This window comes from Leptopilina boulardi, unplaced genomic scaffold, assembly GCF_019393585.1.
Source record: "Leptopilina boulardi isolate dan_hultmark-lab unplaced genomic scaffold, ZJU_Lbou_2.1 LbouV2_40, whole genome shotgun sequence".
Lineage (NCBI taxonomy): Eukaryota > Metazoa > Arthropoda > Insecta > Hymenoptera > Figitidae > Leptopilina > Leptopilina boulardi.
Genome location: NW_026137974.1, coordinates 280,905 through 295,342, shown reverse-complemented (window position 1 = coordinate 295,342; position 14,438 = coordinate 280,905). Strand labels below are relative to the sequence as shown.

Here is a 14,438-nt window from a genome sequence, read left to right as displayed (position 1 = left end):
AGCCCAAACATGTTTATATTGATTGAAACATGTTTGACATTGTCCAAATGAGTTTGAATTGGTTTTAACTTGTTCAAAATGATGCAAAATAAGTTTTAACCGATTTAAAACAGATATGAGCTTATAAAAAACATGTTTGAACTAGTCCAAATATATTTACGTTGATCCAAACTAGTTTAAATTTATCTAAACTAATTTTAAATTATCTAAACAAGTTTAAAGTGATTTAAACTAGTTTAAAACAAATTAAAACAAGTTACAATGAATCTGAAGCATATTTTACCTTCTAAAAAACATTTTTGAACCAGCCCAAACATGTTTCTATTGATCCAAACTGGTTTGACATGATTCAAACAAGTTTAAATTGATTGTAACTTGTTTAAAAAATTCCAAAACAAATTTTAATTAATTAAAAACACATTTTACCTTAATAAAAATATGTTTAAACTAGTTCAAACATGTTTACATTGATCCAAACTAGTTAAATATTATCAAAAAAAAAATTTTTTTCTCTTTTTTTACTCTTATTAATTTTGAAAATAAAAATTATTAAAAAAAAAAAAATAATTAAATATTAAGCAAAAAGGAAAAAAAAGAGTCGATTTTCTTTAATCGTTTTGTAAGCTTACGCTGATGGGAACTAAACGACCTAAAGTAGTGCAAAGTGAAAAGTGCAGAAAACTCGAGACGGGCCATTTGATATCGTTTTTCGTGGAGCCGGTAAGCCGTGAAAAGTCTGTCGAATTCTGAAAAACGACTGTACGTGATTCTTTCGAAGTAAACGTAAAAATCGAGAAGTTTGTTTCCAACCATTTCCTTGGTCAGAGAGAGAGAGAGAGAAGAAAAAAAGAAAGGCCTTGTGATTTTGTATTCCAGACGTGATTTCAACTACAGTTTCTTTTTTTTGGTTTGGAATACTTATTGTCATTTTTACGCGTGAAATTCATATGTAAGAAAAAAAAATCTGTTACTTAAATTCAAAAAAAATTATATGATTATTTTTTTTTTTTTTGCTAATTCTAATAAATTAAAAAATTTATTTTATTCATTAGGGTCAAAAAAATGACTTCTTTATTTCTTAGGACTGGAAATTGATATTTTACTATCTAGGGTTAAAAATGATCATTTTTCTCCCTAGAAGGAAAATGCTATTTTATAAAAAATTAAATAATTTTTATTTATTTATTTTTTTAAACAATTTTGTTCGTAGGATTTATTTTGTTTATTTTAGAATGAAAAATAAAAAAATTAATCCTATGGAAAAAATTGTAAAATGACAAAAAAAAAAAAAAAAAAAAATTCAGTAAAGTTTTATTGTATTTGAAGATGAATTTTATTATTAAAATAAAATCCTCATTATTTTTAAAGAGATAAATAATTTTCCTCAATATTATTTATGTATAATATAAGAGAGATAAAAATTTCTTTACTGAATTGAGAACGGATAATTTTTAATTTATCGCTTTTTTAATATACACACATATATATATATATATAGTAGTAGTAGTAGTAGTAGTAGTAGTAGGCAGAGAATAAAATGGATTATGAATTTTCATAAAAGTCTGACTATGATTGTATTTAACTTCGTTTATACTTTGTGCAAAAAATTTTCTTTTTTATTCCTTGTTTCATAATATAGATTTGGTTTAATTAAAATATTTCAATAATTTCATTCATCAGACTAATTAAAATGACTGAGAAATTTAATTTTACAGATAATATCCAATTATTAAAACAGTGAAATAGTTGATATTCATTTTTTTTTTTTTATTAAAATAAAAAACTTTTTCCCCTGCATTGAAACTTACATACTACGTAAGTAGGAACAGAATTTATTCAACTTTAAATTAATTGAATGAAAATAGTTTATGTGAAATAAAATAAATATATTTATTATTACTAATTAAATTAAAATTTATAAATTAAATTTAAATAAGTAGTTAAATTTTAATTTTTTATATTATTAATTTATTATTAATTAATAATTTTTAATATTTTTATTTTTTTTACCATTGCATTTAATTATTAATTATAAAATAGATAATTAAATTTTATAATTTAAAATCTGCTTTTATAATTAAATTCTAATTTTACGTTCTGTATAATTTAAAGAAAAAAAAAAAAAAAAAAAAATGTTAACTAAACGTTCACTCTGCAGAATATGAGAAGCATAGAAAGCACTTGTGTCTGATCATAACGAATTTTTTTCCACTGTAAAGTATTCAGAATCAGGCGTCTGATCGTATAAATGTCTACTTCACTTGCTTCTCGATACATATAATAGAAAAAAAAAACTTTGTCCTCTTTCTCTCAATTTTTATCTAATAAAAAATAATTTTTTTCATTTAGCCATATTTGTTTCGCAATTTTTAATATATTTTTTTTTAAAGCACGGATTTTTTCATTTAATTTTTAATTTTTCACATTAGCATTTAAAATCCGTTCAAACCGTTTTTGAATAATTCCAAACAAGTTTTTAATAGTTAAAAATAATTTTAAATATTTTCAAACCTTTTAATTAACTTTGAACATATTTTAAACCATTTAATTAATTCTCGACAAGTTCTAAACTGTTTGAAATAATTGTTAATAAGTTTTAAATAATTTAAAGTTGTTCCAAACGAGTTTTAAATTGTTTGAAACAATTTTGAATATGTTTTTAACCGTTTGAAACCAATTTGAACGAGTTTTCAATAATTTTAAATATTTTCAAACCTTTTAATTAACTTTGAACATATTTTAAACCATTTTAAATAATTCTCAACAATTTTTTAAATAATTTTGAAAAAAATTAAAACAAGTTTTAAATCATTTAATTAACATTAAACATGTTTTAAACCGTTTTCAATAATTCGAAACAAGTTTTAAAATTATTTGAAATAAATTAGAACAAGTTTTAAACTGTTTAAAACAATTACGAATGAGTTTTGAACTGTTTGAAACAATTTAAAAAATTTTGTAAACACTTTAAAATAGTAATAATAATAATAATAATAATAATAATAATAATAATAATAATAATAATAATAATAATAATAAGAAAAGTTTGAAATATAAAATATTGACAGTTGACAAAAATATATGTCGAGTTCTCTGTTTTAAATCAAAAAGAAGAAAAAAAAACCAAAGCAATATTTTAATAAATTTCTCTTTTATTTGACAAGTTCTATTTTACTAGATATTTACCTATTTCACCTTACATACAAAAGTGTATAAATTTCTCTTTCTTTTTATATTTCCACTAGGCATTTTCTATTTCACTTTATGTTCTACCCTCTACTATATATATATATTATTTGCTTCACTCTTTGCTTCTTCCTTCCGTTTTTTTTCTTTTTCTTTTCGTTGTCTCCGAGAAAATGTAATAGGAGGTCCTATGTATTATTACTGTACCGGTCTCTTTCTTCCAAACACTCCTTTTTCATATTACATATATATATATATATATAATTTTCTTTTTATTTCGCTGAATTGCCTTTAACGTGAGTGATATTACTTTTGAGACTATTTTCAGTTTCTGGGAAATACTTAAACTTGATAGAAGAAAAAAAAAAGATAATCTGCTTTTGAACGGAATAAAATAAATTCTTTTTAAACTTGTATGACATTTTACTGCAATATATAAATGGATAAGGTCGCGTGTATATTTTATTAACAAATGCAGCAAGTGTATTTGACATAAAATATTCTTTGTTTCAGTTACATTTTATCTCGTTTCAGAAACAAAAAAAAAAAATTACAACTCATTCCTCCTAATCTTCTTCGTAATTCAATTTGTTTTTTATTTCATTCCTAATTGAATTTCTTTAAGAGATTTTTATTTGATTTTTTTTCTGCAAAATTCTATTTTTACTATATAATATAAGTAATGGACTTTTTTTTTTTTTAAATTAGTTTTTAACAAAATAAAACTTGTTTGCTATTGTAAAATTTGTCTTAAATCGATTGAAAACTTGTTTTAGATCATTTTAAACTAGTTGGGATCAATATTGTAAGCAGTTAGAACCAATTAAAACTGGTTTGAAACAATTCAAAAACCACTTTAAACCATTGTCAACTTGTTTGGATTATTTTAAACTTGTTACAATCAATTCAAACTCGTTTGAATCATTTTAGACTAGTTTGAACCAATTAAAACTTGTTTTAGATCATTTTAAACTAGTTGGGATCAATTGTAAGCAGTTAGAACCAATTAAAACTGGTTTGAAACAATTCAAAAACCACTTTAAACCATTGTCAACTTGTTTGGGTTATTTTAAACATGTTACAATCAATTAAAACTCGTTTGAATCATTTTAGACTAGTTTGAACCAATTAAAACTAGTTGAGATCATTTAAAATTAAATAGAACCAATTCAAAATTTGTTTGGATTATCTCTCTAACTAGTTTAAACAAATACAAAATAATTGAGATCAATTAACCTTATACAAAATTAATTCAAACTTGTTAATAAGAGTTAAATTAGAATTTTTTTTAAATAAAACTAGTTTTGATCAATATATAAAAATTATTTTTAACTATTAAAAAACTTGTTTTGAATTATTCTAAACAGTTTGAACTCGTTCGAAATTGTTTTTCAAACCTATTTTAAACCCATTTAGAATCGTTTTAATTTATTTAAAACTTGTTAAAAAATTTTATGAAAAAGATTTAAAACTTGTTTAAAATAATCTCCAAATAGTTTAAAACTCGTTCGAAAATTGTTTCAAACAGTTTAAAACTTGTTTAGAATATTTCAAATATTTTAAAACATATTTGAAGTTAATAAAATATTTAAAAATTTGTTTTGAAATTATTTTCAACAGTTTTTAAATTTGTTTGAATTAATTTAAAATTATTTAAAAACTTATTTAGAATTGTTTTAAATGGTTTAAAAATTATTAAGAGTTAATTAAATTATTTAAAACTCATTTGAAATTGGTTTTAAATAGTTTTAAAACTCGTTCTAATTTCTTCTAAATAATTTAAAAACTTGTTTAAAATTGGTTTATAATTGTTTTTGGATCATTTTAAATAAGTAAAAATAAATTTAAACTTGTTTGGATTATTTCTATAACTAGTTTGAAAAAATACAAACTAGTTGAGATCAATTAACATTAACCAGAACATATTCAAACTTGTTAGGATTATTTCTAACTAGTTGGAAACCAATACAAACTAGTTTGGAATCAATTAAAATTAACTAGAACTAGTTCTAACTTGTTTGGATTATTTCTAACTAGTTGGAACCAATACAAACTAATTGAGACCAATTAAAATTAACTAGAACCTATTTAAACTTGTTTGGATTATTTCTAACTAGTTGGAAACTAATACAAACTAGTTTGGGATCAATTAAAATTAACTAGAACTAGTTCTAACTTGTTTGGATTATTTCTAACTAGTTGGAACCAATACAAACTAGTTGAGATCTATTAACATTAACCAGAACATATTCAAACTTGTTAGGATTATTTCTAACTAGTTGGAAACCAATACAAACTAGTTTGGGATCAATTAAAATTAACTAGAACTAGTTCTAACTTGTTTGGATTGTTTCTAACTAGTTTGAACCAATTTAAACTTGTTTTGAATCAGTTCAAATTAGTTTTAAATAGATTGAAAGTCATTTTGAACTAATTTAAACTAGTTTCGAATAAAATAGAAATTTTTAAAACCTATGTTTTTATTTTTATGAAATTTATTTTCTTTTTTTCTATTTATTTTATTTTTTTTTTTGTTTTTCTTTGTTTATATAGACCGCATTATTTGAAAATTAAGGCGATTTGCTCATGAATTACTTATGCAAAAGGAGTAGTAGCCATTTTCCTGGTTAGAAAAGAAGGAGAGAGAGAGAGAGAGAGAGAGAGAGAGAGAGAGAGAGAGAGAGAGAGAGAGAGAGAGAGAGAGAGAGTAGACGCTTTTGCAAACCGCAGACGTTAAAAGATAAATATCTGAGTCGTTATAAAGTGCTAGCCTTATTTTAAAAAGCGAGGTCGTACCGCGCGAGAAACTCGGCAGGGAACGTCTTGATGAGATACCGCCACGCTACCCGTTAACGACGCGACACTCATTTTTCCATTATTCTTTTTAGTCTCTCTTTCTTTTTTTTTCTCTCAATTTTTTTTTTCTTCATTTTTATCCATCTATCTCTATCTCTTTCTCTCTTGCTTATCAAATTTTCCCTTTTCGTCTTAATTCCCCCCCCCCCCAAACAAAGAATGAGAAATTCTTGTCAATTTCTTTTATTTTTTTTCTATTCTTCTTTGTCCATATAATAACTGTCCATCATTCATTGAAAGGGGAGGAAAAAAAAATTGAGACGACAAATTGTCTCGGTGTCGTTATTTCCTTTTGCGAAAGAGTCGTGGAATTTTTTTTTTTATATTCTTTTGTAGTTTATAGAAAAAAAGGTAGAAAAAAATGTTTGATGGTTGAGAAAAAAAAAATTGAATTTTCTGGTTCCTTTGATGGGAAATTGAGGTTATGTTGAAAAAACTGCGCACGCCCTGTAGGAAAGTAGTGGGGATGGTGCGCATTGTGGGGAATCACAAGGCGCTACCCCCACTCCTTGAAGGCTGCGCGCGCAGTTTTTTCAAAGCCTCTGCGTTTCATAGACTCTTGCCATTATCATTGAATGGAAATTATTATTAATTCAGTAATTAAATTTAAAATGAAAAATTGAAAAATTAACAATTAGAAGCAATTGACTATTAAAAATTATAGCAATTTAAATATTAAAAATAACAAAAATTTCAAAAAAAAAAATTAAATAATAAATAATAATAACTAATTTAAATATTAAAAATTAAAATAAATTAAATATCAGTCGGAAAAAATTATAATAAATTTACATTAACAATAAGAATAAATTAAATATTAAAAAAACAAATTAAATTTTAAATTAAAAAAATTTATATTAACAATTCAAATACTTGAATATTATTAATAAAAATAAAAATAAATTGAATTATTAAAATTAAAATAAATATTTTAAAATTAAAACTTGAATTACTTTAATTATATATATATTTGGATTGAGAAAAAAACAATAAATATAAAAAAAAAATTAAAATGATTTAAAAATAAATTTTAATTTCGTTTGAAATATTTTTTTTTTTTTTTAAACAAAAGAATGTTTTCCCATTTATTTTCTGTTCAATTGCTTTGAAGTCAAGATGCGGCGACCTTTTGCATAGCGTTTTCAAAAGCCAAGGTAAATCGAGAGGCGGAGAGAGAAAGAGAGAGAGAGAGAGAATCGATTTCTTGTCTAAGAGTTTCCGTACGTAGGTAGTAGGTATTAGATTAAAATCGACGTTGTGTGTTCGACTATTTACTATTTACGAAGACGAGAACATTGTGAGAGTGAGGAGAAAAAAACTTGAGGGCAAATAAAGGGTGAGAAAAAGAAAGATAGTTATATACAGAGATAAATAGAGAATGAGACTTAAGTGTACAAAAAAAAAATTCATCTACACAGAAAATTAAATAGATTCTGTACAATTTGCTTTTTTTCTACTTTTTTTACAACTTGCTAACAAAAATTATATATATATATTTTTGCAAACAACTTCAGTTCTTTTCTAGAGACTTAATTATTTTATTCTTTCACCGTGACATAAATTCCACGGGACAGAAAACTCTCTATTTACAAACGATTTATAACGTTTTATGCTCTCTCTCTCTCTCTCTCTCTCTCTCTCTCTCTCTCTCTCTCTCTCTCTCTCTCTCTCTCTCTCTCTCCACTGCCCCAATACTCTCTCGTTTAATCGACTCGCTTTCAAATCAATATATCGAGATTGATCATCGCTTCGCTTTGGAATTTTTCACTTCCACCACAAGTAATGTTTACGGTAATTTAGACAAATTTTCCATTAAGTTTTTATTTTAAAACCCCAAATTTTAGTAGCTGATAGTAAAAAAAATAATAAATAAATAAACTGCTTAATAGAATTTTAATCAATTTTTTTTGAAAAATGAATATTCTATTTGGAATTTTTGTAAATTTAACACTAGATTTACGATGAGCGATCTCAAAAATTCCCACGAGAATTGGAAGATATTTTACGATTTTATTGGATTTCAAATTTTTTTTTTTACCGCCTTATTGGATCCGACATTTTGAATTTTTAAATATATTCAAGAGAATTAAATAAACCAACAAAAATTGAATTGATTTTTAAAACGAATTTTTTCTAAATCAATCTACAAAACAAATTTAAATCATTACAAAAGAATTTTACTAAAAAAAAATTTTAATTAAATTAGTTAGTTAAAGTTTAAAATTAGTTAGTTTAGTTTAAAACCAGTTTCGAATGATTTTAAAATAAAATTGTATTGATAAAAAAAAGGTTTCAATCAGTTTGTAAACTAGTTTAAATGAAAAAACATGTTTAAATTGATCTGATACTAGGTTTAATAGATTAAAACTACTTTTACAGCGATCAATATAAACAATTTTTGAATTAATTCAAAACTAGTTTGTATCTGTCCAAAACTAGTTTGTTACTGTCCAAAACTAGTTTGTATCTATTAAAAACTAGTTTAAATTAATTATAAACTGGTTTAAATATTTAGAAAAAAAAATTTTTTTTGTATTAAAATTAATTTGTATTGATAGAAAAATTTTTTTATGTAATTTAAAACCAGTTTAAATTGGTACAAACTTGTTTAAATTGATCTGCAACTAGTTAAAATTGGTACGAACTTGTTTGATTGAATTTAAAACCAGTTTGAACTGGTACGAACTTGTTTAATTGAATATAAAACCAGTTTGAATTGGTACGAACTTGTTTGAATTGATCTAAAACTAGTTAAAATTGGTATGAACTTGTTTGAATTGATCTAAAACTAGTTGAAATTGGTATGAACTTATTTGAATTGATCTGAAAGTAGTTGAAATTGGTGCGAACTTGTTTGATTGAATTTAAAACCAGTTTGAATTGGTACGAACTTGTTTGAATTGATCTAAAACTAGTTAAAATTGGTATGAACTTGTTTGAATTGATCTAAAACTAGTTGAAATTGGTATGAACTTATTTGAATTGATCTGAAAGTAGTTGAAATTGGTGCGAACTTGTTTGATTGAATTTAAAACCAGTTTGAATTGGTACGAACTTGTTTAATTGAATTTAAAACCAGTTTGAATTGGTACGAGCTTTTTTGAATTGGTCGGAAACTAGTTGAAATTGGTACGAACTAGTTTGAATTGATCTGAAAGTAGTTGAAATTGGTACGAACTTGTTTTATTGAATTTAAAACCAGTTTGAATTAGTACGAACTTGTTTAATTGAATTTAAAACCAGTTTGAATTGGTACGAACTTGTTCGAAACTAGTTTGAATCGATCGGAAACTAGTTGAAATAAATGTAATACAAATTTAAACCTATTTAGATTCATTAGAAGCCATTTTATCTAGATCCTTAAAATAAGTTTAAAATCCATATTCAAAAACAAGTTTAAATTGGTTCAAAACCAGTTTGAATTAGTTTTGTACACGTTTGTATTTGTTAAAAAAAACATGTTTAATAATAAAATACATTACAATTTGTCTAAAACTAATTTACATAAATTTAAAACAGGTTCATGTAAATTTAAAACAATGCCAAACTGGTACGAATCAGTTTGAGTTTGTCAAAAACTAGTTTGAATTGATTTTATATTTTTTTGAATATGTTCATAACTATATTAAACAAAAAAAGATATCTAAATTTTGTTCAAAACTAGTTTGCATTGTTTAGAAACTAGATGAAATATACAAATAAATCTAAAACAACTTCTAACTGGTTCGAACTAGTTTGAATTGGTTCAGAAACTAGTTTAAATTGATTGTAAACATGTTTTAATTAATTAAAAATAAGTTTAAGTAGGTTATAGAACTAGTTTTGAATCTATTTAAGAACAAGTTTAATTCGGTTTGAAACTAATTTGAATTGATATGGTACAACTTAGTATTTGGTTTAAAAAAAACATGTCCAACCAAAAAATATGTTTAAATTAGTCCAATACTAGTTTGTATTTATTAAAAACTAGTTGAAATAAATTTAAAACAAGTTCAAACTAGTTTAAGTTGGTTCAAACTAGTTTGAATTCATTGAATACTTGTTTAGATTCATTGAAAATAAATTTAAGTAAATTATAGAACTAATTTTAAATCGATTTAAGAACAAATTTTAACTGGTTTAAACTAGTTTGAGTTGGTTCGAAACTAGTTTGAATTGATTTTTACAGGTTTCAATATGTACAACAACATGTTTAAAAAATATTTAAAATTGATTCAATGTTAGTTTGCATTGATTGAAAACTGGTTGAAATAAATTTAAAACAATTTCTAATTGGTTCGAACTAGTTTGAATTGGTTCGAAACTAGTTTAAATTGATTTTCTACTGTTTTGAAAATGTACAACACCATGTTTTAAAAAAAAGGAATTTTCAAATTGGTCCAAATCTAGTTTTAATTAATTTTAAACTAGTTGAAATAAATCTAAAACAAGTTCTAACTGATTCTAACTGGTTCGAATTAGTTTGAGTTGTTCCAAAACTTAAATTGATTTTGTACTGTTTTACATATATGTATGTACAAAACTATTTTAAAAAAAAATATTTTTAAATTGGTACAAATCTAGTTTTAATTAATTATTGTAATAATTTTAAATAAATCTAAAACAAGTTCTAATTGGTTTGAACTGGTTTAATTTGATTTGAAACTATTTAAAAATTATTTTGTAAATAAGTTTAGAATTACCAAAAAAAGAGTGAGTTGACCTTCTTTTATTTTTTGGAAAATATAAAATAAAAATAAAAATGAAATGAAAAATATGTACACCAAATGAAAATTTTTGTCAACTTTAAAAATAATAAATTTCTTCAAACATTTTTACTTCTTTTAAAAGGTTACGTTCCTGACATTTTTGTCGAAATGTTACAACCTTTTTGCTGTCGTATCTTATTTTATTCTTGAATAAACATTTTTGTAGTAAGTAAATATTTTCTCGAAATTCAGTTTGTTGAGTTTTACGAAGGGGATTTTTGATTCCAAAGAGTCTCTCTCTCTCTCTCTCTCTCTCACGTTTGGATGAGAAACTTTTATAAACGTTGTAAAAAAGAAAAACTGTTGATTCAGTTTTATATGCAATATAAAAATTTTTTTTTTTTTTTATATATGAATAAGAAAATTAATTTTACTTGAACAAAAAAAATTTACCGACTATTATTATTTAGCGAATGTCGAATAATTTTTGTTTTTCCGTTGATTCTTAAAAATTGTTTTCGCTTTTTTTTTTTTAATTAAATTATTTTCTTTACAAAATTAAACTTCATTTCTCGGCGGGAATTGACCTTTTTTAATAATAAAAAAAAAAAAAAAAAAAAACAAAATTTAGTATGAGAAAATTTTATTATAAAAATTCCTATTTGAATAAACGTAATAAATTTTGCACGTTGTATGATATTCGCCTCGCTTTTATGAACGGCGAACATTAATTATTTGTCATAATGCGGAAAAAATTAATTAGCCAAATAACACGGGGAAGTATTAATTTTCCCCTCTTCCCCTCTACCCCTTCTCCTCATCCTCACTCCAAAATAGGGGAAAACATTTGTTACACAAAAAGAAAATGACTCGAATATGGATATGAAAATTATTTATGAAAACTAATGTTTAAAAAAAAAATAGTCGTTAAAAAAAATTCATAAATTTCAAAAATTTTTTTTTTTTTTTTTTATTAATTTAGTACCTAATATAAATTTTTTTTTTGTTAATTTAAACTGTTTTTTAATTAAAAAATTTTTAAATTTAAATTTCCTAATTTTTAAATTTAAATTTTTTCATTTTTAAATAAAAAAAATTTTTTTTTCACTTATTTTTGCATTAAAAAAATAGAAATTTTTTTCCCCCTAATTATGATTATTAATTACAATTAAATTTACATGTTTTATTTATTGTACATGTGGTCGTTCAAAAAGCGATTAAACGTAATTTTACATTTATATATAATATATTGGTAATTAATTTTCCCAGTAATGGGAAATTCTATTGACTACATTTTGTTGAATTTACATATAATACCGCATTTACTGCGCGCTTGAAATAACATTACCCAGCATTTAATTCTCTTTAGTTCAATTATTTTTTGAAATTAATTATTATTTGCGACATTTTTGTAGATTTTATCACATTTCGATGAAATTATTTCATTTTTTTTTTTACTTTTATCGTAAAATGAACAATTGTCATTTTTTTTTAACTGAATAATTTATTTTTCATTAATATATTTATCTTCAAAAAAAAATTATTTTTTATTAAAATTATTATATTCGCAAATATATATAGAAAATTTTTCTCAAAGTTTTTTTGAAATTAATTTTCAATTTTTTTTTTTTTTTTAATTTATTTGTTTTTATTTTATTTACAAAAATTTCTAAATGTTATTTAAGAAATAATTTAAAGAATTCTTTAAAAAAAAAAAATTATTCAAAAAAAATTTTGTTTTAAAAAATACATATTTTTCAATTTGAAACAATTTTTCCGGCAAAAATTATTTTTCAATTTAAAACAATTTTTTTTGGCAAAAAATTTTTTTTTCAATTTAAAACAAAATTTTCTTTTTGCATAAAATATTTTTTAATTTTGAAACAAAATATGTATTTTTGTTTTTGCAAAAAAAATATTCTCAAAAATCAGAAATAAATAAATATTTTTTAATTTGAAAGAAAAAAAAAATTTACGGTACAAATTATTTTCTTTTTTTCTTACATCAATAATAATTGGTGAAAAATTGAAAAATTTTGTGAAAATAAATTGCGGCAGTTATCATATATTAGGAAAGCAAAAAGAAAAAAAAAAAAAAAAAATGAAGGTTTTTCTTACTGATTAAATTTTGTGTCCCATATTTTATATTAAATTCTTGTTTTCTTTCATAATAATAATCGACAATGTGCGCCATTGTAATGCAAGTATCAATAATGTTAAGATAAAAGTCAATGTATAGAGGGACAAAAAAAAAAAAAAAAAAAAAAAAATTTTCCCCCTTTCTCCCAAGCCATAGTCTTATTCTTATGCAAATATTTGATGAGCCAAAATATTTCTCTTACCACATTTTTGCTTGTATTTATACTTTTTTTCATCTTGAAAAAATTTTTTTTTCAATTTATGCTCTTATATTTCGTAATGTTATACCCATGGAAATTTTATTGTATTTACTTTGAAACTTTATTATTTTTTTATTATTTATAATAAAAAGACAGTTTCAATTTTCAGTAATTTTTTTTAAATAATAATTATGTTCTTTTTTTAATTTCTATTTCTTTTTCTTTTTTATATTTAAAAAAATTTTTTTAAAAATAAAATTATCGAAATTATAATATTATTAAAAAAAGATATCAATCAAATAATAATAATAATAATAATAATAATAATAATAATAATAATAATAATAATAATAATAATAATAATAAAAATAATAATAATAATAAATTTTTTAATTTTTATATAATATATAAAATATAAAAAAATATATATATTTAAAAAAAATTATAAAAAAATAATAATAAAAAATTTTTTAAATAAAAAAATAACAAAATAAAATAATTTTTTTTTTGCAATTCAGCTGTTTCAGTTTCTGTAGGAGTTTGGACACTCGTTGCCATTTCATTGGAGAGATATTATGCGATTTGTCGACCACTTAAATCGAGAACATGGCAGACAGAATCTCATGCTTATAAAATGATTGTCATTGTCTGGGCAATAAGTTTAACATGGAGTGCGCCTATTTTTGCGGTTTCCAAGCTCAAGAGCATCAGGGGAGGTGAGAGTGTAACAAATTAGAATTATAATATTTTAACATTTTTTTAACATTTTTTTTTATTAGCGTTCAAATAATTGAATTTTTTTTTCTTTTAACAAAAAAAAAAATTTTTTTTTGCAAAAAATAATTGTAGAATAAAAAAAAAATTTCCTAAAAAAATTCCGAACTTGTCCGAAACTAGTTTGTATCTATTCAAAACTAGTTTGAATTTGTCCAAAACTAGTTTGAACTGATCCGAAACTAGTTGGAATTGATTTTAAATTGGTTTAAGTTAGTCAAAAATAAGTTTAAAAAAAAGATAAAACAATTTTAAACCGGTTTGTACTAGTTTGAAATTATCCAAAACTGGTTTGAATTGATTCGAAACAAGTTCGAATTGATTTTAAACAGTTTAACAAAATATAACTTAAAATTGATACCAAAACTAGTTTGTATTGAAAATAAATTTAAAAGAATCTAAAACAATTTTTAAACAGGTTCGGACTAGTTTGAGATGATCCAAAACAAGTTTAAATTGATCAAAAACAAAATTCGAATTGATTTTGAACATGTTTTTATTTGTTCAAAATACAAATTGAAACACAAAAATTTTAATTTATCCAAAATTACTTTGCATTTATTAAAAAAAACTAGTTGAAATGAATTAAAAACAA

General features: G+C 22.7%; 1 protein-coding gene across 2 annotated transcripts in view; it reads left to right on the top strand.

Annotated features, from left to right (window-relative positions):
- The window catches only part of LOC127289190 (cholecystokinin receptor type A-like), a 53,273-nt gene that overhangs the window by 25,385 nt on the left and 13,450 nt on the right, over positions 1-14,438 (top strand). For both annotated transcript variants that reach the window (XM_051316989.1, XM_051316990.1), the window contains exon 6: positions 13,588-13,785. In XM_051316989.1, the coding sequence (XP_051172946.1) occupies positions 13,588-13,785 (198 nt within the window). The remainder of the gene's footprint in view (positions 1-13,587; positions 13,786-14,438) is intronic.